This window comes from Ailuropoda melanoleuca, chromosome 2, assembly GCF_002007445.2.
Source record: "Ailuropoda melanoleuca isolate Jingjing chromosome 2, ASM200744v2, whole genome shotgun sequence".
Classification (NCBI taxonomy): domain Eukaryota; kingdom Metazoa; phylum Chordata; class Mammalia; order Carnivora; family Ursidae; genus Ailuropoda; species Ailuropoda melanoleuca.
Window position 1 is genome coordinate 31,269,915 of NC_048219.1, and position 25,118 is coordinate 31,295,032.

Consider the following 25,118-nt stretch of genomic DNA (forward strand, 5'->3'; position numbering starts at 1 on the left):
GCCCGGGGAGGGGGGCGGGGGGCACTGCGGCGCCCGGGAGAGCAGATCTCGACGGAGCCGCTATCGACGTCCCCGCGCTGAGCAGAGGGCGGCAGCGTGAATGCGTTCCCGCCGGAATAATCCCACGTGGACGCCGGACTTGGCCCTTACCTGTGGCATACAAGCTCCTCCCCAGCCCCTCTGGAAAGTCCTAAAATAACCTATTATAAACCCTTTCTGTTCAAACCGGCAACAACAGATTTGGTTGTCTCCAACAAAAACCACTGACCAATACCTTCTGGTTTGCTTTTCCTCATAGCAGCTATCAGCGCCCGACCTACTCTGCCTATCTCCCTCCATCAGGAGGTAAGCTCCCTGCGGACAGGTGCCTTGTCAGGACTGTTCACTGCCTTAACACCAGTGCCTGGAAGCATATTTGGCCCATCGTGGGTGCTCAGTAAGAACTCGGTAAATGAATGAATCCTTGGCAGACAAGTCTTTCAGCAGCCCTTCAAGACGGGCACAGTGTCTTATCTGTCTTTGTACCCCCATTCCTAGCACCGGGGCTCACAAAATGTTTGGGGAATGAATTGGTGAATGAACATTTAGAAAAATTAGCAGGTTCACATAATTCATGAACTGTAACTGTACAGAATTTTGTTTTTTGTTTTTTTCCTAAGGGCAGCTTAGAATGCACACAGAAACAAATTCTCTAATTGCTGTAATGTCAGAAGACAACCCTGAAAACAGCCCTGAAGACAGCCTTGGCACGTCCAATCCGGACTGGGCGGCTTCAAATACCTCATCTGGGAAGCAAAGGCCAAAACAATCTCAGAGATGTTGTGGGAACAACCCAAGATAAAAGACAGTGGGGTCCTCTCAACACAAAGGGTTTATCTGTTTGATATGGAAATTGACCAAGGGGGTAGCAACCAGCCAAGAGAACAAAGATATTGCTATTTTAGACACATGGGGAGATCAGTGTGAAACAGTTATAAGCCTGAATGTCAGTTTTTTAAATGCAGTATTACTATATTTACATGAATATATTTAGCCCAGCTAGGGGACAAGACTCCACCAGACACGTCTCTTATTCAATATTTTATATCAATCTAAGAAACAATAATAACAAAAGTAGGCATTTATGCCTATTTCTCTTTCTCTCTCTCTCTCTCTCACACACACACACTTTCTATGACATTACCACATGCTGGGCTCTATTCTAAGCACTTAACTCATTTAAACCTTATGTCTAAGCCAGTGTTTTCCCAAGATACAGACCAGAATATTGAGGCATCGAGAGCCTGCAAAACCTGTCCAAGGCCACAGCAAGGAATGGTCAAAGCTGGGATTCGAACTCACACAATCTGGGTCCAGAGCCCATGCTCTATCCTGGACTCCTCAAACCCAAGAATTTGTTGGTGGGTTTAGATTTTTTTTTGCATATATATATTTGCATATATTTTTTGCATATATATTTTTTACATATATTTTTTGCATATATATATATATATATATATTTTAGAAACAAGCTAATATTTGAGCAAAAGAATATAAATACTGTACTATTAGCTTCCTGGGCAGTCTTTTTCTACTTTGCCAGTTTCAGAGAATTGATAACTATGTTTTCCCCCCATCCCTATCATTCTTATTAACAACTCTTATGTATAATCTCTACAATAACCCTACAGAGGAGGTATTGTTACTGCTCCATTTTACAGGTGGGAGGATAGATACACAGAGATTGAATAACTTTCCCTAGTTTACACAGTTAGAAATTAGGAATTTGAATCCAAGTCTGTTTGTAAAACTGATCTTACCTATTCTACGAATATGTCTTCTTTATAAATTTAACCCTAATATACAATTCTTTTGTTATCTCATACACATTTCATAATCAATTTTGCCTATGTCACACTTACTTTAGAAATGATGTAATGAATATACCTCTAATCATATTTCTTAACAAACAAATAATAATCCAGGAACCAATTTGCATTTGCCTTTAAAACACTCTCTCAAGACACTTTTTTATAGAGAGATGAGCAAAACACTGGATCTAATGTATTGCTCTAATGGGATTTTAAAAACTTCTTAACAAGTTATAGGACTTTGTGACTGTGGATCTTGGGTTTTCAAGGTAGTTCTCGTTTAACATAATTTAAAGGTAATACGAAGATGCAGAACCAGACAACAAAATACAATTTAGTGCCACACCCTTTCAAAATAGATCTGCAAATGAGAATCAGTCCTGTGTCAAACCACTCGTCCTGACTCCTGGTTTATAAAATATAGTAGTTAGCTGCTTCCCCCCTTGGAGTTTTCCTTGTCTTGGCGGTCTTCGTCATAAAAATATACATAAGTTCCAAAGGGAGAAGACACTGTTTTGATGCATATTTCTTGATTTAAGAAAAAAAAAAAAAAGGTGACTCATTTCTGAATTTCTGCAAATTGCTGAATATTGCCTTCCGGGAGGGAGGGACAACGGCAGCATCAACAGCCATGGTTTATATCACACATTTCACGTTCTTCTTCTGATAAGCAAATGCAAAAGCCTTAAGGAAAAATGCAGACTCAAAATCCAAAGCCCAGAGAAAGGCAGCAGAAGCTAAGAAATTATGAGCGCAGAAAGAGAGGCAGTAATAGCTGTCAAACCCTTCCTAAGATGGAAAGAAAGAAAAGTCGATTAAAAACAGCATCTGAGTCATCCTTCATGAATAAGAGAGCTTCGATCCAAACTCCAGTACTATGAGGGCTATAATGAGGGCAAAATGGCCTATGTTCCTGGTACCAGTGATTAATTCCAATGCCCCCAAGGAAGGGGTAGGAGCAAGAGAGCAGAGAGGGGCTGTTTGAATCCTGCCACCCGCCCTCTGAACAGACACAGGACAGAAACGGTAAAAGCTTCCATCCTAAAGGTGTAAGAATCAATAACTACCCACCCCATCACCTATCTGGCCAAATTAGTACTTTTCATCCTTCAGTTTATGTAGGGGTGAGAGTCCCAGCTCTGCTAGACGTGTGACCTTGAGCAAGCTACTGAATCTCTCTGCATCTGTAAAATGGGTCTAACAATGCCCACGGCCTGGGGCTATCAGGTTACGGGCACGCGTGTTCAAAGGCTTGTGAGCATCTGGCCCCTGGCAGGTGCTCTCGGTAAGCCGGGTTCTCCTCTAGCGGAGACCTCCATGCTGCATGCGAGGAAGGAGAGATCTAGAACTCCTCAGCTACCTGCAAAATCTCTCCTCCTCCAGCTGTGGTCCTGCCCACTGCAGACTTTCCGAGCAGCCCACCGAGTCCTGCGTGGTCCTAATAAAACCCCCGAGCCCCCCCTAACTGCAATGCCCCTACATCGCTATTAAAGCTCCCTAATGCCCCCACTTCTTACTAGCGGGCACTAGTGAACCAAGGCCTTCTGATTCCCTAAAGCAACAGGCCACCATGCCTCACATCTCTGTTTACCTTGGTCATCATCAGAAAGCCAAGCCAGTTCATGAACAAAGGGCCCCATCTCCCACAGGCCTCTTTAATGTCCCCAGTGGAGCCCATTTCTCCCCCTTCCCTCACCTCCTGACACTTCCATGTAGTTCTCCGGGAACTCAGTCAGCAGTTAGCAAAATCCCTCGTCCTCCACCTTTCTGCTCTGGCTCAAACTCACACCTCCCCCCAAGACCCAGCTTCCCCTGATGTTCTCCCAGGTGTGGCTTTTGTCTTCTGCACTCTCCTACCCCTGAGCCACGAGGGGGGTGAAGTCTTCTCTCAGCTCCTTGCTGCTGAAGCTTTCCTTCATTTCCTGAAGGTTTTGCACCGAACACTCCTCTCCCGCCAGTCCCACTCCCGTGACAATAAGCAGATTCAGAATCCGTGTAGTCAACCTCCCGACAGACCGGTTTCACTCCTAATGATCTCGTCTTCCACCCCATCTCAGCCGCCACTCCGCATGCATCCATCTCAGACTTCGTCATTGCCAGTGAGTGGACCATATCCAGCGTGTCAGTTTCAAGGGTCCTCCTCTCGGATCACCATCCCTTCTCTCACCCGCTTGCCTCTTCCAGTACCCCATCTCTAGAAGATCTCTGGCTCCACCAAACGTGATTCCCTGGGCCTCAATACTTCTTCCCTGGCTACTCTCCCCTGTAGCCTAAAATGTCTCCCTTCTCAGACCTTGTTTGGTAATGCTCTTAGATCTGGCTGTGCCTTGGAATGTTCTGAGGACTTCTGAACTGCCCCCCTGAAACAGAATCTCTAGGGAGCCCGTATTTCATGAATCACCTGGGGTGCCTACTGTGTTGTCAGCTCAGCGCCGGGTCCAAGGAATCAATTGGGAAACATGTCTTATGGCCTCTCAGCTGCTTGTCTCTTACAGTCTCAGGCTTCTCACCACTTCCCGTGTCCCACTGCAATTAGTCGAGTAGATGCCCCATCTTCCCCAACAGCCTGTGAGCTCTTTGAAGGCAGGTAGGGAAACATACTTATCTTGGGAGAGCCCACGGGCTCAAGGGTGACACTTTACTCTTAGTAAGTAGTCAATAAGTATTTGCCAAACTAGCACTGAATAAAACGAATGGATTTCTGGGGGTAAGGACCTAGAGGGAATGTTCTTTAAAAGGGCTATCTGAAGAGACCTACAAATTTAATCTATGCTAACGATGCATCTAAAATGCCGGTTGGATCATATCCTCCTCTGTTAAAACCTTTCAATGGGTCCCCATCATCTTGATGATAAATTATATGTTCTGTAGCCACACACAGAAGACCCCTTGATCTTTTCCTGCCTCCATCTCCAGCTTCATGTCCCACCACTTCCTGCCTCTAGCTCACCCCTTCAGTAAAACTGCGCTTGCCCCTGTGCATTTGCTCATGCTGTTCCCTCTGCCTGGAATGCCTTTTCCATACTCACTGGCCTAGCTAAACTCACCCATCTCCTGAGCTTTAGTGGAGCTATCAGCCCCTCCCAGGAGCTCCTTCCAGCGCCTAGGCTGGGCTAAGAATATCTGCTCCCGGCTCTACAGCACTCTGTGTTGAATCATCTGTCTATGCAACTGCTTTCCCTGAACCCCACTTATACCGATGTCCTCAGGGTGTGGACCAGACTGTACTCTTTCCCACTCATGTTTCTGTCACTGTGCCTAGGTACACAGAATGTAGATGACAATATTTTTTAATTGAACTGAGCTGATCAGAAAGCATTGGATGCATTTATGGACAGGGGAACTGCAGAGAAATTCAGAGGAATTCTAGATAAAAGGCTATGAAAAGTGCACTGACTTCTGAGTATGCTACATCTTGTTATGTTAGTGCGGTTCCCAGCCCTGCGCACAGCCACGTGCGCACGTCGTCTCAATTACCGTCGTCCTTACCACGGGCTTCGGAGCTGCCTCCGGGGGCCCCCACAGAGCAGGACAAAATCAAGGATCAGATTTGCTTAGGTTTGATAAAGTAAAGGACATTTTCAACTTCTCATGTTTGTGGGACTTGCTCTTGCTCTCCTAGGGAAGCTATACTCGGACATTTACCAAGGTCAAAATGACTTCACAAAACCTCAATGCATGGGCTCTATTTCTGCCCTGAGCACACACTGTACATTTGCTTCATTAAAAAAATAACCAAAAACAGAGCATTCGAAACATAAGAGAAAACCTCCCTGATTCCCAGAAGATTAAAGGCATATAGCCTGGCACATGCTAAAAGCATAAGATAAAGCCTGTACCTTTCTGGAATATCTTTGGTCAGGATGATTTGTAACTCTTTACAGAAAAACAAACAAACAAAATACTTCTATAACCCTGCACCAAATGTTCCGTCCTTGGGGCATTCTCTTGTGTCCGGGCTACCCTAACTTGGGCTCAAATACAGCTTTTTTCCTTTTGCTTTAAAATTTTAAAAAAGGTTGGTTCATTTTGCAGCAACATTTCATATGGCTGAAGAGAGTCTGAGCTAAGGTTAGGGAACTTAGCCCTGCTGCCCAAAGCCCGGGGTGTTTTTTTTTAATTTTGTTTTGTTTTGTTTTTTGACTAAACCTTTTTCTCTGGGGTGATTTTAGGTTTATAGAGAAGCCGCAGAGAGGACCCACCCGGCCTCACCGGGGTGGCTATCATGACGCCCAAGCTGCTTCGTGTGGCACAGAGGACAGGGGTCGGGGACAGGACAGTGAACTCTGCTACGGCACGCCTTTCCTCCAGGGACAAGTCTTCATTCATCCACTCCCAAATTTATCCGACAATCATTTGCTGCATTCCTACGACAGGTCATGTAAATGAGTCAGACAGACACAGGCCTTGCCATGACGGGGTCCACAGTCTTATGGAAAAGCTGGACAAGGAAACGGACAATAACAGGACCCTGCGGTCACAGCTGTGACAGGACAGCACTGGGTGCAAGCAGGGGGAAACTGAACTGGGCTTGGGGAGCACAGAGACCTTCCTGGAGAAAGCCAGATGTGGAGAACAGGCGGGGACGCATGACAGACAGGAGACATTTGTGAGACCGGAGGCCTGAGAGAGCGTGGCAAGTATGGGTTTCCCCAGTGGGGCCTGTGGCTGAACCGTGAGATGGGGAGGGAGAGAATCGGGCCTGAGTCCCCCTGAAAGGCCCTGCAGGCCATTAAAAAAACTTTTCAATACATATTTGCATTTTATGGTTCAAAATACCTTTGCAGACTGTACAGGGAGAAGATGAATTAGAAATTGGTATTCTGTGGCCTCCAAATCCCCTCAATTAAGACACTAAACTCCCAAGCACAGTGGGGAAAAAAGGGAAGGGAGGGCGGTAGTTACTCATTTGAAACAAATGAGGCTCGTAATGCCTTTCAGGAAATCCTAAAACCAGACACCCGCCCAAACAAAACGAAACACCACCACCACAAAAAACACAGTGGGTTCCAGATCACTTCAAGATAGGAAAATGTTGCTGGTTAACTGCATTTTGTGGTGGGGGTGAGGGTGTCAGGAAAAACTGGGTTATACTAAGTTATACCAGATACTAACTTTAAAATGCAGCGCCCAGCAAGAGGTTGGACTTAGCAGACTGGGGACAAGGTCCTGAGGTAGGAATGGACAATCTCTGCACACAGGCCAGTCCTCGAACTACTCCGTTACTGGCCTCCTCGTAACATCCCCCCTGCTTGTTTGGCACTGCGATTTGGGGCAAGAACCAGGAGGCTTCCCTAGAAACCTGCTGCCCGCAAGCTGGAAAAATCCAATACGGAGAGTCCTTATTTGATGGGGCTTCCAGCCCTCTGCACTGCCCTCTCGGCCCCAGACGGAACAGTCGCTCAGTGTCCTTGGGGTTCGTGACAGTTTTATTTAAAGCGCAATTTACTGAAAGCTGAGACATGAAGGGCTGAAGAACTTCTTTGAGCCACTTTACTGCCTTCACCCCCATGCAGCTTACGATGTAAACTCCTTAACCAACACGGCCATTTTAATTTCTTAGGTTTTTCATGTTAGAGTCCCAGTTGCATGAAGAAACAATCAAAGGGTTCAAAGACACCATCCCAAAGGCACTTGAGACAGATCTTACAGCTGTTAGATGTTTTTGTTTCCTTTCCTTTTTTTTTTTTTTAATGTAGGTTCCACATCTGGCCTGGAACCCAACACGGGGCTTGAACTCACGACCCTGAGATCAAAACCTGAGCTGAGATCAAGAGTTGGATGCTTAACCGACTGAGCCACCCAGATGCCCCTCATTTTGTTTTTTAAATAAGAGAAAGCAGCTTCTGTCCGGTCTCCCGTCTGTTCAGCACCTTCTTTGTCCAATACCAGTGATGGGCATCATCTCTGAGATCTGGGAGGCCACGGTCATCATTGTTACGGATCATCTTTCTCCCCCTACCACACCCACTCCCCCATTCACTGAGCTTGTATCACTGTACCTGTGCTTTCCAGACAGCAGCTCAGATTCTCCTAACAGCCTGGCCGGGCAGGTGTTACTACTCCATTTTATAGGTAAGAAAACTGAGGCCTGGAGAGCAAGCAATTTAGCTTAGAGATTAATAAACCATGCTGAAGACTTCGGAGTCAGCGTTCAGATCCTGTCACTTTCAACCAGGAGACTGAACCTTCACTGCATTACCTCAGCTCTGGTCAATAACATGGCAACAGCAACAGTATTTACACTGTTGTTGCCTCTTTATTTGGGCAAACCATGTTAAGGGTTAGTGCAGTGCTTCGTACATAGTATGCTTTCTATAAATGCTAGCTAACTACTGTTACTATCGTTGTTGTTGTTGCTAGTCGAAGTTGCATCATTATTAACTGGTAAATTTGGATTTAAAAGTGAGGCCTGGGGGCGCCTGGGTGGCACAGCGGTTGAGCGTCTGCCTTCGGCTCAGGGCGTGATCCCGGCGTTATGGGATCGAGCCCCACATCAGGCTCCTCCGCTATGAGCCTGCTTCTTCCTCTCCCACTCCCCCTGTGTTCCCTCTCTTACTGTCTCTAACTCTGTCGAATAAATAAAATCTTTAAAAAAAATAATAAAAAAAAAATAAAAGTGAGGCCTGAGTCCAAAATTCAAGCTTTACCCTACCACATTGGGTTAGTCCGTTTCATACGCCATTGTTTACCCTTGCACCATGGGCGGTGGAGAAGTGACTGGTTTCCTTCTGCGGACGAAGGCACTAAAGCTGGAGGGGCCCAGTCATTTGCCTACAACTGGAGAGCTAATTAGTGGCCAACTAGACCTCTGATCTCACTCCCCTAGCTCCTACCAACACAGCCTCAGTCGCTGCCTGCCAACAGACAAAAAAATGCCACCGAAGAGCGCTTGCAAGGCCTTTTTATCTGCGACACAATTTCTTCAGCCAAAATTGATGCTCGACAGTCTTTGCGCTTTCTAAATATGTATTCTGCTAATCCACTCATTAAACTTCAGAATTGTCTTTACTCAAAGAACGAGAGAGGCCAGAGCCCGCTTGCGAGAGAGCTTTACAGCCGCCATCGATCACACACCATCCCTGACGGAGGTCCCAGCAGCAGCGCCCCCTTGCCCTTGCCTCGGGGGGGGGGAGGGGTGTCACACAGATGGCCATGGGAGCCGCTTGCCCTGGAGTTGTGGGACTCAGGGGCCCCACTGCAGATACAAGTGGTGATAGTGGCGAGCGAGTGTTCTCTGTCCTCATGGAACTTATAAGCAAATGCATTGTTTTAAAGGTCAATAGAGATTATTCATTCAGTGATTGACTGTCTACTATGTACTAGGTCATGATGTAGGCACGTGGAGGTGCGTTGTAAACCATCATATTATTAACAGCTTATTTTCCTCTCATCGTCCCCTCTAAATACTAATGGTTCTTGAAGCTTCCATTCTTATCTCCCCTAGTTCATGCCCCACAGAGGATGCACTCTTTTGTCTCCTGTTCACCCTTGGGGCTCCTAACATGGCGCCTGGAGCAGAGGAGACAGTACGCCTTTGTTAGAGGAATGCACGCCTCCGTGCCTTTGCACACATTTCACCCACTGCCTTGAGTGCTCTTCTCCCTTGTCATTGTCTGAAAAATGTTGGTCTTGCTTGACTCAGCTCAGCTGCGACTCCCTGAGGAGGCCTTCCATCAGGTATGCAGCAAGAGGTGGTCATCCCCCTGTGCTCCAAGATGCCCTGCATTTCTCTCAACTGCAGTGTTGGTTACATTTTATACTTTCCCCTCCCTCCCTAGACTGAGCTACTTCGAGTGCAGCGACAGGACTAAGAACGTCGGTTCTGGGGTCGAAAATCTTAGACTGGAATGCTAGCTCTATGAATTCAGGCTCCGTCTCCTTGCCAAAGCGATTTCACTTCACCGGTGCCTAGTTCCTGATGAATAAAATGGGCATACGACTCTTCACACCCTAGGACTGCCGTGGACATCAGGGCCGGCCCGGTGCCTGGCACAAAGGAGGCCCACAGTGATGGTATTTTGAGGAGGAGAGCTGGAATATGGATAATGAGACAGATGAGGAGGAGGAGGAGAGGGACCATGACATAGATGATGAGTGTGATTATAACGGCGATTCTGACAATGATGAAACGCTCATCCGTGACAGGGAGTACACACTTCAGAAACATGCACAGAATTAATCGACCTGATGGGTTCAGATGGGAAAATTGTGTCTGTTCTGATAGGTGGCCATTTTAGTGTCCAATAATGGAAATGCTTCCATTTTGGCCTCCCTCTTCTTCTGACAGACAGTATCCACGGGTTGCCTTAGAGCTTACATTCCAGTCTACTGCCTGGTCCTATTCATTTTGTGAAACAACCCTGTGAAATCGCCCTCTCTCCATCATCGCCCACTCCATTTTCCTACCTTGTACCCCAGCCAAGCCAACAACACCAGTTCGGAACAATGGACGGCAACACAGGCCCCACTCTTCAAGCATTTAGTTCTGCTCTCCTTTGACTCAATCCATGCACCCAATTTTGCACTCACTTCTGCAGGCTTTTCTTAGCTTATTGTCAGCTAAATCTGGAAAATACCATAGGCGACCCCAGCAAGGAAAAAAAATGACAAAGGTAACTAGATGGATACGACCTTGAGTTGATCTTATGGGTGCTGGGTCAGACTTTGTTACTTAGCTCAGAGATACTAGCTTGAGGTAAACAGCCAAAATACTCAAAGGGCAGATTGAGTCAGGCTCTGCTGACGAAAATACATGGCTTCATGGAACAGTAAATGAGCTTTTTCTGTGTGAATTGACAAAAAGAAATAATAAGGCTTTAATATCAGGATGCTGGCAAAAAGAAAAAAAATCATAGGCAATCACTTAGCTGTGAGAGAAGAAAGAAAAATGAAGAGGCACTCTTAGCTTTCTGATTTGTAAGATGTGTAACCCTGGGTCCTCGAAGACTGTATAAAGCTTTTGACTCATTGAGGCTAAAATGAAAATAGAAATACCGGCATCAGCTCAGGGTCTGAATATCCCCTATGTCACTCTGTGAACTTGGAGAAGTCACCCAGCTTCTCGGAGTCTCAACTGGCTCATATATAGAATGGAATACCTTCTGGTTTGAAAGCTTGTGGTAAGGATTTGAAATCCCTGAGTCTAGCTTGTGACCTGTCAGAGGAAACGGCAAATTCATGTTGACCAAATAAACATGCATATGTGAAATTCGTTAACCAATCTTATACTACTGTATAGAAATTAATGATTTCTTGCAGTACTTATCACGAACTGAGAAAATTAGTGAAAAGTCTTGTTGATGAATTGAAGATATAGAACTCATTTTTTTGGTAATACTTAAAATACAAATAATATTTGTCCTGTCTACCTCACAAAGTTCTGATAAATATCAAATAAAATGAAATATGGCAATACTTTGAACAGAATAAAAATTTAAAAAATAAACAGAATCCAACACAGATTCAAGACATTATCTTTAAGTATGTATAAATGTTGTACAACTGTCACAAAAGAATTTTCCAGATGGGAAGCTCAGTTAACCCTTGGAATTGGCTTACCAAAGAGAAGGAATTGGGATTTCAGGGTCACACACAGCACCTACCACATGGAGAGTACTCAAAAATACACACTAAATTAATGAATGAACAAACCTCATGGGAGCTGGGGTGCAAGAGCTGTTTAAAGCAGGGCTCATTATAACGATTCTATGAAACTCTATCTCAAACTTTGAAACTAAGCAACTGTCTAACCACATATCTACTACTGCCTTACGGGCCATGTGAGGAAGAGAAGGGCTTGGTGAACTCGGCCCCGGGTGTATCTTTCCTGCCAGCCACCGCCACCAACTCTTCACCCTTGTACTCCTCAGCAGAGGCATGGGACTCGCCATGTTCCTCTTCTGTCCCTGTCCCTCTGGCCCCAGACATGCCACACTGTTTCCTGCTTGGGTTCCTTCACACATACTATTCTGTATGCCTGGAATGCCTTTCCCTCTCCATTGTCTATTGGTTAGTGACACTTTTCATCTTTTAAAACTGGAAGAAAGAATGATCTCCCTTGGGAAAGCCTTCTCTGACTCATCCAAGTTGAGTGAAAACATTCTTAAAATGTTCTTCCTCTCTGTTTCCTCAGTTACTTGAACATATGGACAATACCATCCATATTACATTAAAGTTGTCACACCATATAACATTTTTGTACATCTTTCCGATTAAATTCTGAGGAATCTGAGGGAGGTCTAAATCATGTTTTATTTCCTAGGCCTTCGGTACTTTGCCTGGTAAGTGAAAGATCTCTGGGGTCGGACAGGCTTGGGTTCAGCTGCTGGACTGATCATTTAGTACTTGCGTGCTCTTGGGGGCTGGTTCCTTAAAGCTACTTAGGTTTTGTCTCTCCACCTGAAAACAGGAACAGTAATGTTCCATATTCTTGCCTGGCTGTTGTGCAGATTAAATTTTTAAAAAAGATTTTATTTATTTATTTGAGAGAGAGAGCACAGAGACAGGGGGGAGAAGGAGACTCCCTACTGAGCAGGGAGCCTGATGTGGGGCTCCATCCCAGGACCCCGGGATCATGACCTGAGCTGAAAGCAGATGCTTAACCGACTGAGCCACTCAGGCACCCCGTGCAGATTGAATTATATTATTCATAGGAAGAGGTAAGCACAGTGTCTAGCCCCTAAAGTGTTATCCATTGTCAATATTGTTGTTAACCATTTAAGCCATCAGGAGAGAACAGTGACTAAGAAATAGGCACAGTCTCTTCCTATGGAATTTATGATCTAAAGTGGGAGAAATTAAATAGATATTTGCACACTTTTTTTTCCTTTCCTTTTTTTTTTTTTTAAACAATTGAGGCACACACTCTGAAAAATAAGACAGCTTTGGGGTGAATAATGGTCACGATAGTCTAGGACTGTGGGAGGCTAAATAATGCCTCCTCCCAAAGACACCCACGCCCTGCCCTAATCCTCAGCACCTGTGCATAGGTTACCTTCCATGGTAAAAGGGGATCTGGAAATGTGATGGAGCTAAAGCTTTTGACGTGGGGAGGTTATCCTGGGGCACCTAATGGGTGCAATGTAATCATAAGGTCCTTATAAGAGAAAGGGAGGAAAGTCAGAGTCTTAGAAGGTGTAAGGATGGAAGCAGAAGCCAGAGAGAAGAGAAGGTGCTATGCTGCTGAGGGAGGGGCCACAGACCAATGAATGTGAGTGGCTTCTAAACTGAAAAAGACAAGGAAACGGATTCTTCCCTACAGCCTCTAAGAACACAGCCCTACAGACCTGCTGGGGACTGCTGATGTCCAGAACTGTAAGAGAATGAATCTGTGGTGCTTCAAGGTACCAATTTTGTGGTCATTTTTTACAGCAGCAATAAGAAACTAACATACTTGCTCTGTAAATAGCACTTGGGGTATACGGTGGTCGGGTTAGGTTTTGTTGTAACCAAGCAAATCCTAAATCTCAGCAATTTAACCTAAGGGTCTCTCTTATGCACGGGCACGTGTGTGCATACGTGTACACACACACACACACACACACACTGCGTGCCCAGTGGGAGTTGGAGGGGGCTCTGCTCCTTATGCTTACTCAGGGCTCTACATCCAGGGACTCAACACATGCTTGAAAGTCACGGAGCCGAACTTGAACCAAACGTTTGACTTGAGGTATGAGACACTCAGTACTGTCAGACTACATTTTTGAACTCACCCGCCAGAGAAGCATAAAGAAACATGGAGATAATTAAGCCAGGAGTTGTTTCAAATTATACTTAGAGTAAAACTGTGGGTTTACCAACAAATAAAACAAGCATCACTAATCTTGTTGACGACCCCATGAGTCACACGTCCCCTCGGACAGCAGGCATAAAATCTTTCGACGTCAGCACTCAGAGTGGTGCTTGATGACTTTCTGATCCAACACATCGTTTTACAGATTTGCCCAAAGTCACATGGACATGCTGCCAGGGCCAAGACTGGTTCTTGAAACAGAACTTTTTCTACCTGTCTGGGTGGGAGAACGGAATGAGAGAAAAGGATTTCCTGAAAATCTTCGAACGATCTTCATAAGATCTACCCATGTATTACCACTCTAACGTTTCAGACAGGAAACCTGATGGTTCATGTCCCGAGAGGTGGAGCCTAAACTTGAATTCTGGAACGCCTGTCCACACACCGAGTCTGTACTACACAGCTTCCTCTGGGGGGATATGGCCCTCTCTCACCCAGTGCTGGGGGCACGGAAGGGCAATAAGTGAGATTCCTTCTAGCAATGAGTGGGATTCCTCACAGCCCCCAAGTCCACACTACGTTCTGGGTTGGAGCAGAACGTGGGGTTTTATGGCAAACACTCCCAACAGGGAGTCTAGAGTTTGAACATGTTTTCCTACATCAGTCTTGCAAAGAAGTTAAAAGTCAGTTAGGTGCCCTCTCAGCAGTAAGGGTCTGGGGGGTTTCTAGCCCCTGAAGGAAGGACCCAAGCCTTCACCTGTTGATAGCCTAAGGCGTAATTGGGAAGTTTTGTAACAGTTCTTAATACTTCAGTTGCTATAACAGTTGCTATACTTCAAACAGCCTTTTAGCGGAAGGGTGACGCCAGGCTCTGCTTTTCTGCTGGGAGAGTTCTCACCAGTCTTCATTGTGAATGCATGCCACGAAGGGAGGGCTTCTTCTCAAAGGGAGGCTTGCAGGACAGCAAGAATGTTTTGACTAGGTCATTCTACCCGTGGGTTGTTTTATTTTCCCCAGCAGAAACTCAGAGGCAAATTGCGTTTGGGTTTCATGGCTTTGGTGTGTTAGGTGCCTCTCTGTTTTTAGCTAGCTCTGTACTTTCGGCAGCATGATACCACCATCCAGGAGGTTCTGGGGGAAGAGGAACTCTTGCAGAAAGTGTCCTTGAAACCTCCAGTTCTGGGTTTGAATCCCAGGGGTCATCACCTACTGGCTGTGTGTCCTTCAGCAAGTTACACACCCTCTCTGGGTCTCTCCGTGGCAGCGCTTACTCTAGAGCTGCTGTGAGTTAATACATATACAGCCCTTAGAATCATGCCTAACATACATAAGCACTCAGTGTCAGCAGCTACTGTTAATAATGATGATGAAATCATGCAACCCTAAAGAACTTGTCTCATCCTCTAAAATGGGTATAATCTCTAGCTCATAGGCCTTGTGAGGTTTAAAATAAAATAATGCATCTAAGTGGGTCCTTTACCAGTATTAGCTTCTTCCTTTTTGGGAGGTTAGTTCAACAAAGTAGTCACTGAGCATGGCACTGTGGTGGACACCAAGGTGAATTACGCACACACAGCTGGTGAGCACCTTACCGGTAATTCATTTATTTTTGAGAATTACAGAACCAGGGTCAAATCCCATTGCTCATAAGTAGAGATCAGAATAAGACAGAAACATCCAAAATTTTTCCTAATGTCTCCACCGCCCAGCTCACAAGGGACTAGCACGTTAGACCAAGATTACACGGACATGTTTGATGCTACATGCTTTTCTCAACAGGTCATTTCATTCATTAAATCCTAGCTGGTAAGTGAGATGGAATCCCACAGAGGTGAAATATTTGCTTAAGAGCAACAGGCATGAGTGGCAGGGGCTAACTACAGGCAGAGGTCCGCAGGCTCCCAAGTCAGTGCTCGCTCTCCTGCCTACCACAATCTGGAGACAAAGTGCATGAGTCTGTGCTCAGAAGGAGCACAGGGGGGAAAACAGAATGGAAGACCAGCGGGCAACTTTTCTAAGGGTGTGGAAGATGGCACTTCTGTGTTGATCCTTTAAAAGTTTAAATAATGCTATTCTGTTTTTATTTATTGACTTCAAATTGTTACAAAATACCTCTCAACTATGATTTTCTTAAGATCACAGGCTGACCTCTGAGATGAGCCTTGGCTGGTTCACGGAAGGTGGGGGAGGCAGGACACTGAGAGTGGTTTGAATGCTCAGGTCCTCTCTGCTCGAATTTTGGATTGGGAAATTTTGATGTTCTCAACAACTACGAATATTTGTACAGGATTTTATTTACAATGGTGCAAGTAAATATTTTATTCTATGTAATCCTCATAGACAAAATATCAAGTATCATTGGACACACTTAGAAACAAGAATGGGCAGAAGATATGAACAGACACTTTTCCAATTGAAGACATACAAATGGCTAACAGACACATGAAAAAATGTTCAACATCATTAGCCATCAGGGAAATTCAAATCAAAACCACACTAAAATACCACCTTACGCCAGTTAGAATGGCAAAAATTGACAAGGCAAGAAACAATTGTTGGAGAGGATGTGGAGAAAGGGGATCCCTCCTACATTGTTGGTGGGAATGCAAGTTGGTACAGCCACTCTGGAAAACAGTGTGGAGGTCCCTTAAAAAGTTAAAAATTGAACTACCCTATGACCCAGCCATTGCACTACTGGGTGTTTACCCCAAAGATACAGACGTAGTAAAGAGAAGGGCCATATGCACCCCAATGTTCATAGCAGCTTTGTCCACAATAGCTAAATCATGGAAGGAGCCGAGATGCCCTTCAACAGATGACTGGATTAAGAAGTTGTGGTCCATATATACAATGGAATATATGGAATATTATTAGCTATCAGAAAGAATGATTTCTCAACATTTGCTGCAACATGGACAGCACTGGAGGAGATAATGCTAAGTGAAATAAGTCAAGCAGAGAAAGACAATTATCATATGATTTCTCTCATCTATGGAACATAAGAACTAGGAAGATTGGTAGGAGAAGAAAGGGATAAAGAAGGGGGGGTAATCAGAAGGGGGAATGAAGCATGAGAGACTATGGACTCTGAGAAACAAACTGAAGGCCTCAGAGGGGAGGGAGGTGGGGGAATGGGATAGGCTGGTGATGGGTGGTAGGGAGGGCATGTATTGCATGGTGCACTGGGTGTTATACGCAACTAATGAACCATCAAACTTTACATCAAAAACCAGGGATGTACTGTATGGTGACTAACATAATAAAAACATTAAATTAAAAAAGAAACAAGAAAACTGAATCACAGAAAAGATCAGTGACTTGTTCAAGGCCACATGACAAGTGGATGGAAGGCCTAGACTTAAATTCAAGTCTTTTCAATAAAAAATTTTAAAAGGGGCACCTGGTTGGCTCAACTGGTTAAGCTCCAACTCTCGGTTTTTGGCTGAGGGCTGTGCTGTCAGGGCTGTGGGAGGGAGCCCCGTGTCGGGCACTGTGCTCAATGGGGAGTCTACTTGAAATTTTCTCTCTCCCTCTCCCTTTGTCCCTCCCCCTGCTCTAAGTCTTGAAAACTTTTTTTAAAGACTAATTTGAGAGTGAGCGAGCATGAGAGAGAGAGATCATGAGCAGGGGGGAGAGGGAAAAGCAGACTCCCCACTGAGCAGGGAGCCCGATGTGGGGATTGATTCCAGGACCCCAGAATCATGACCTGAGCCGAAGACAGACGCTTAACCAACTGAAACACCCAGACGCCCTAAAAAAATTTTAAAAGCTTCTGCCCAACATCCCACTATGATCATGATAAAATGAAATCAGGTTAAGAATAGGGTCTCTGGAGTCAAATAGGAGTTTGATTCCAGATTCTGCCTCATCTATGAAATAGAGATGAAAACCTAGTATTAATAGTAATGGGGAAGAGCAGTAAGTAAAACTTTGACTTTTTCTAGTACTAGGATCCAAAAATTGCTTAATTATTGTTTCTGAAGCACAGTATTTCTAACTTCTTTGTATTTGGTATGTCCTAAGAGAAGGTTAGGGTTAATCTTTCAAAACCACCCCCCAGTCTGCTACTTGAGATTTTTCCAGATGAGAAAAACCAAACCCACGAGTCAGTGATCAGGGAGGAATAGTGACCACGGGCCCCAGAGCCCTTCCATCCATTTCCCATGCCGAGTAGTAATAAATACTCCTCAGATTTCTTCTCTGCAGGCCTAAGCACAGCTGTGCTTTTTAGAGAGGTCAAAATAACAACGTGGTTCAAAACACCTCCCAGCTTGGTGGGGGGAGGTCGTGGAGTACCGTCATGAACTCTCTTAATCTGCTGAGAAGCTGCATGCAGAAGTGCAAGGTACGCCAGACCGTGCGGCTGAAGAGACAGGAACGGATTGCCTCTCACTTTCAGAGACTGCAAGGCCGAGACCCAGGTGTGGGCAGGGTTGGTTCCTTCCGAGGGCTCTGAGGGAGGCCTCGCTCCACGGCTTGTATGGATTTCTCCCTATCACCTTGTCTTCCCTCTGGGTCTCTATGGCCACGCTCCCCCTATTCACAAGGACAGCAGTCGTACTGGAGGCCTGCCCTCATAACCTCACTCCACTTTACCTCTAGAAAGACCTGACCTCCAAATAAGGTCACTTCTGAAGTACTAGGGGTTGGGACTTCGACAGGTGGATTTGGGAGGATGGGACACAAGTCAGGACAGCTGTTTATCATTACAATAACTTACCGTTATTCTAGTGTAGAATTACCGGCCTTTTTTCAGCCGCTCAAGCTCTGGTTATGTATTAACTTATTTAAAGCCTCGTGGAAGACTAAGAAGTCAATAACATTATGTCCCTTTACAAGTGAGGTAACTGGGCCACAGGGAGAGTCAGGAACCTGCTCAAGGCAGAACAGCTAGGAAAGGGCCGAGCGAGAAGCTGAAACCAGTCAGGCTCTCAAGAGGCCGCGTTTTCAGGCACCAGGCCGGGCCGCCCCTGTGAACCGAACTAGTCCCTGCTCTCGGGGGCTCCTAGTCCAGACCCGAGCCCGGGGCTGCTCCAAGGGCTGAGCTCTTGCCCGGTGAGGAGAGACCGTGTGTGACCAAGGGGAAGGGGCAGGTTTCTCAGGAGGTAACAGCGGAGGAGAGCCTTAGAGGGGAAATCGGCCTTCTGGAGAGAAGCGAGGGCACGGGGAGATGCCAGCCAGGGGCACGAAGGACGGGGGGCCCGGAGCATGGAGTGGGAGCACCTGGTGGGGTCAGCCAGGCTACAGGGCGTGGGCTCTCCACCCCAGACCGTGGGGAAGCACCGCAGGGGATTCGGCAGGGGAGCGACTGGATTGGATTCGCCTGTTAGAACCACCTCTGGCAGACAGTTGAGCATACGCGGTTCAGAGCAGGGGATGCTGGACTCCATGTGAAGGTCACCCAGTTCTGGGGCCCATGCTGCTGGAGAAGCCTGGCTGGCTCAGTGCCAGCCCTGCACTTGTACAGGTCATCACGTCACACCTCACCACCGAGGACCCAGCAGCACAGTTCCAGAGGACTCGGCAGTTCTCTGCACAGACAGGAGTGAGGTGGCGAGTCTTTCTGAACCGTGAATAACTGAGTGAGCTTCCCTATCCCCCTTCTCAGAGATTCTTCTGGAACCCACAAGAAACTTCACCCCAGGAATCCGATCTTAATCCCCAGCACACACTCCTCTCCCAGGAACAAGCTCTTAATAGCAGACGGCCCTTTCCGTACCATCGCTCTCCATGGGCTACGCCACGATTTTTTTTTTTTTTTTAAACACGTACCCAGTCTTGTGACTTATTAAAAATCGGATTATTCAGAAAAAAAAACAATAAAAACCCTCTGAAATTGCATTTGAGGGCTTGCTAAGTAGTTTTACAGGCATTCAGAACCTGGGTTCTAGACTCAGCTCTGTCCAAAATAAGCCACCTGTGACTTTGAAAAAGTCCTGCGGTCCCAGTATGTTAGAGCAGAACGAGACCTTGGGGGGACATTTACTTTACTCTTCCCATTTTGGAGGTGAAGTCCAACTGTGGCAGTCTTGGCTTATAGGATAATGTGCATATGCTATTCAGTCTTTTGATATCTGGCCCTCTTGGAATTAGATTCTGGCTGTGTTCTCTTTGTCTCTGTCTCTCCCTCCCTGTCTCTGTGTCTTCCTGTCTCTGTCTTCCTCCCTCTCCCCTCCCCATCTACCCCTCACCCCCCCCCCATCTCGCACCAATTTTTCTAATGAGCCTGGGACGAATCCGTCCCCGGCTTAGGCACCCATTGTCAGTGCTTCCCATCAAAACATACAGATTTCCTCATCACTCTGCTTTTCACTTAATACCCAGGTTGTCTGTTTTCTTGACATTCTCCCTTGCAAGACGGAGTAACTAGATGGCATCTGTGATCGACCCCTCAACACCAACAACAGTCACAGACCATCTACTGTATGTGGAAGTCGTCACAAAGTGTGTGGCTGCATTTCCCCATGGGCCCCAAGCTTCCCCAGCTCTAAAATGGGAGTTGTTAGACTGCTTGGTCTCTGAGAAATCTCCCGACTCCCACATTTTATTATTCAAGGACCTGCTGAAATCACTTGACTAATAACAGGCAGAAGTAAACATCAGTACAGGTCTTTCGGCTGTAACTCCAATGCTCATTCATCAAAACTCAAGTGCCGTCTGGTGAGCATCCTGACTGAAGAGCATTCCCAGTTAAAAACGCTATGGTTCTCTCTTGCCAGGACCGTGTGAGCGCAAACCTACCTGGCTGAGGGGGCAACGGACGCATCCTTCCTCTGTGGCTTTGGAGAAAGACTCCTCAGCCTTTCTGTCTGGGTGCCTAGACTATTTAACAAGATATATTCTTATAGAATTTTCTCCAGCCTTCTATCTATGGGGGAGAAGGATACATTTTTAGGACTAAAAACAGTGAAGGATAATTGTTCACGTATCTATTGATGCAGAAACCAGTCCAAAACCGAGTGGCCTAAAGCAACAATCATTTCTCCATATCCCACAATTTTCTGAAAAAGTGAAACTAACCTCTGATCTCCTTGCAAACATGTCCCATCTTAAGTCATCTCATTCAAATTCTCCCAGGTGCTCAGGCTTTGCACCTTGGAGTCATGGACGATTCCTCATTTCCCCGCCCCCCCCACATTTTTTATCCACTCCATCAGTAAATCCTTTTGACTGTACTTTGATGCTGTGTCCTGGATCTGAGCCCTTCGAGCCACCTTGACTGTTAAGACCCTGGCTTGCGTCACCACCAATTGCCTCCTCACAGGTCAGCCAGAGTCGGCTCTTGTTCTTCCTATCATCTATTTTCAAAACAACAGCCAGGTGATCCTCTTCAAATCTAAGCTGGATCATTCCATTATGCCACTCACAACACTCAGATGGAGCTCCCTCTCTCTCCGAGGAAAATCTGAAGTCCCAGGGCCCTACATGATCTGACCACACTCTGCTTCCTCCACACTAGCCATTCAGGACATTTTGCTGCTCCCGAGCACACCGACAAGCTTCTGCCTCAGGACCTTTGCATTTACTGTTCTCTCTGCGTAGAATGTTTTCCCCTAAGATATCCATATGGCCAACTCCCTCACTTCCTTCAAGTTTCTGCTCAAATGTCACCTGTGGATGCCTTTCTGAAAACTATCCCATTTAAAATAGCCTTACTCAGGGGCACCCGGGCAGCTCAGTTGGTTAAGCATTTGCTTCTTGATCTCACCTCAGGTCATGATGTTGGGGTGGTGAGATGGAGCACTACACTGGGATCGGAGCTGGGGGTGGGTGTCTGCCGGAGATTCTCTCCCTCTCCCCCTCCTCCCACTCGTGCATACTCTTTAAAACAAATCTTTAAAAATAAAACGAAATAGCCTTATCCGCTGTCTCAACATCCTTAAACCCTTCCCTGCTTTGAGTTTCTACATTGCAATTACTGCCATTTGACCTAATATGTGTACAATATTTTAAATATAATGTGTATGTTGTATAATGTATATATTACAAAACGTGTTATAGTGTATATTATCACATATAATATATAGTGTATATTATGTATATATTTGTTTCCTCTGCTGGAATATGTTCTAGAAAGCGAGCATTCTTGGCGGGCTCGCTGCTGCAACACCCAAATCGGGCCCTGACAGCACAGTGCAGACGCTCAGTACATACGGGTGCACTGATGAATATTTTGTTGACTTTTTAAAAAATAAAAATCTTCCAAGATGAGAAATGACCCATATTGTTCCGATTTTTTTCCCTTTGCGTGTGCAGAAAAAGTTGTATAACCACATTAGCTAACATGCCCTTTTGTTTTTCTTTTGGCTAAATTGCCTAACATTCTGCTTGTTTTCCTGGTGCAATCCTTGCTAGCGACACCTGGCTTACAGTTGGCACTTAATATTTGTTAATGACCAATCCCCGCTCACGCTCCCGCGCTGCTACTGACCAGCTGTATGATATGGAGGAAGTGCCATGCTGACCGTCAGTTGCCTCCCCTATTAAAAAAACCAAACCGCCACCACCAAACGATGGCATCGACCTCACCGTGATGTCATATAGATAAACCCAAACAATGGACGCCAGCGCACGCCTTGGTAGATCAGAGAGGGCCAAATGGAAGTCACTTTCTTTTTCTTACAACCACAGTCAATCTATTAAGCCTGACATTCTCCATCAAGGAGGGGCTACTCAGATGTTGCTAAACCACAAGGTAGGGGAGAGAGAACTCAGAAGGGAGGTGGAATACCAGCGTGCCCTTGCTCATGCTTTTCCAAACTCAGCTGGTCGGACTGTTCAGCCAGAGAGACGGGTCTCCTGCCCCCGGCGGGACAAAAGGGAGCTTTCTGATGGGTGACAAATGAAATGGGTCCTCTCTCCCAATTTCAAACCAGACCTCTGGGAGGGAAGCCACACGATTCATAGGAGAAAACAACTTGACTACAAATGTCCAATAAAGAACATATGGAAGCAAAACACTTCCCTGTCCCCCTTGGAAAGAACCGGACTTTAAAGAGGGGAAAAGCCGGGAGGAGAGAACTGGAGAAGGAAAGAGAGGAGGGCATTCCGAGGAGAAATTCTGCACCCACGCCAAAGCAGGCCGCCTGCCGTGCAGGAAGACAGGTCCACCTAGCTCTGTGCTGGGCCCTTGCCCACAGGGCCTGTTTTTATAAGCACTCCGGTAGTCTCACCAACTAGTTACTCTAATAGTCATCCCATTTTATGAGCGAGGAACCCAGGGGGCGCCGGAGGATGAACTCCCTTGCCCCAGACCACACAGCTAATAAGGACCCGAGCCCACAGTAAAGCCACAAGCCGCAGAAGAGCGCCAGGCAGCCCTGCCCTCTGACCAGGAGGCCTGCTAGTCACCAGGGGGACCAACACAGTCCACAAGGGCAAACAAACAGAGACAAGCCAACAGGCACGTAGCCCCGGGCTGGGGGAATAGGTTAGAAACCCAGCGGGGTGGGGGCAGTGAGAGCTAGGACCCCTCATGCCACCATTCTCCAGAGCCTGTTACTCCCTCACCCCCCGAGGGGACAGGGGCACACTGTACACACCCCCTCAGTCCCCTCACCCCGGAGCAAGGCCAGGGTGAATTGCCTTGCACCGCACAAGCAGCCCCCATGTCCATTCCCCTCCAGGAGGCAGAAGACAGCCCTTTGCCACAGCTGCATGCAGGCACTGGAAAGGACACAGAGAAATCCCGCGACCAAACTGACCCGCCTTACCCCTTCCATGGCCTTCCTCCGAGGCAGAGTCTGGGAAACAAACGCAGCTTCCCAGAGCTGTATCCTGGGGCCAAGAGTCCGCTTTAATCTGCCTGCACCCGCCCGGGAGCAATCACTTCCCAGAGCCCGGGACACACCTGAGCCCAGGTGCCCCACCTGCCCCACCTGGGGAGCAGCTCCTCCCTCTCCCAGGGCTGGAGCTTTCCCAGCGCTGCCTGAGCGCTGACCAGCCTCCATCTGCCAAGCTTTGCAGGACACCCGGCACCTGCAGCAGGGAAGGGGTCCTCTCTCTCCTAGAACCCACCAACCCCGCCCTTTGCAGCAAGCAGCTCTCCCCCAGGCTGGTCCAACAGTCACTCTCCGGAGGAGTTTACTTTGTGCCCGAGGTACGGGGGAGCTGCTGAGGAACGGGGGTGGCAGGACTCCTGTTGGAACAAAATGCTCGGGCTGGACAATGTAATCTCCGTGAATAAGAGCCTTGGCCCAACCCCGCCCCTAAGATGGCTCCTTAACTTCACCCAAGGCTCCCAAAGGGAACAGAGCGTAGCTAAGCTTGCAGGGCGGTGCGGTGGGGGCCAGAAAGGGAGCTGCTGTGACAGAGCACCTGTGTGGGGGCTGACGCTAGCTAAGCCTGTGGACACGTTATTATATTAAATCCTGCCATGCCCTTGGGAAGTGCTATTCTCACTTAAGTGGTGAGGACAGTGGGGCTCAGAGAAACCCTATAACCTGCCATGGGCACAAGGTCAGGGCCTGAACCTAGGTGTGGCTGACTGTAAGGTGGGTTCGTTTTTCCAGTGTGTGTGTTGGGGGGGCTGTGTGGGGGAGGGGTATTTTTGCTTTTGTGTTTTGGACAGTTGGTGCTGGAAACCCAACCTTCGTTTTCCAGTTCTGAAGAGCTCAGGGCTGCCCTGGGGTTGGAGGCCAGCAGGACAGGCAGCCTGCGCCGCTCCAAGCCAGGTCTCTGTGACTTTTCCTGCCTTGTCAGGGCTCAGCTCGAGTGAGACGCTGTCTGGGAAGAGGAGATAGAAGGCAGGTGAGGAAAACCCACCTGTGTACCCGTGACCTCTAACAGGTGCTTCTCATAGCTGGCTGATCACCACCACTGGCCGGGGATCTATGAAAAATACAGGCTCCAAGTTCCCAAGGCAGATAAGAATCAGTTCTAGTCTAGGTCCTGGGAATCTGGATTTTAAGTAAGCTTTTCAGATGTTTGAATAATTAATGAGTTGCAAGAAGATATATCTGGACTACATCATGACCCTGCACACAGACACACATCCTAAAATAAAAATTTCTCAAAACGAGAATCACTCTTACTATGGGTGTGATTGCGCTGTTACCTTCCATTCTTTTCTGAGCCATGATGTGCCATTAAATTAAGAAATCAATGGTCAGCACACCTCGCTGCATTGATTTCATGACTCCGTGTGATCCACGCTGCCGCTCTGCTCACAATCAGATGGGAGGTCCACTCCTCGGAGCGTAACAGGCACAGGCCAAAGACTGTAACTTTCCCTCTCCGTTCTCACTGCAGTTCAAGGCAATGCTGTGTACATTTGTAAATGATAGGATGGGGGAAGCACCGGAGAGAATGAGGCGCCTCCAGCAGTGGACATGGGGCTGTCAAATTGCCTTGCTCTTAACTCAAGGGCTCCCCCTGGTGGCTTCAGACTGGCCTACGGAGGTGGAGGTTGGGGGGGATGGGAGGACAGGGTGGAGTGGGGTGGGGTGAAGGGCTAGAGTGGGTTGGGAGGGTTCTCACGTCCTTGCACCTGGAAGGACTACAAGCTCTGTGCTGCTCGGGTGTGGTTCAGGACA

General features: G+C 46.9%; 1 protein-coding gene across 1 annotated transcript in view; it reads right to left on the bottom strand.

Moving 5' to 3' along the window:
- The window catches only part of FYB2 (FYN binding protein 2), a 123,719-nt gene extending 100,076 nt beyond the window's left edge, over positions 1–23,643 (bottom strand). The window contains exon 1 of the mRNA XM_034653257.1: positions 23,298–23,643. Within this exon, the coding sequence (XP_034509148.1) occupies positions 23,298–23,534 (237 nt within the window). The 5' untranslated portion in view covers positions 23,535–23,643. The remainder of the gene's footprint in view (positions 1–23,297) is intronic.
- Positions 23,644–25,118: the final 1,475 nt, after the last annotated feature.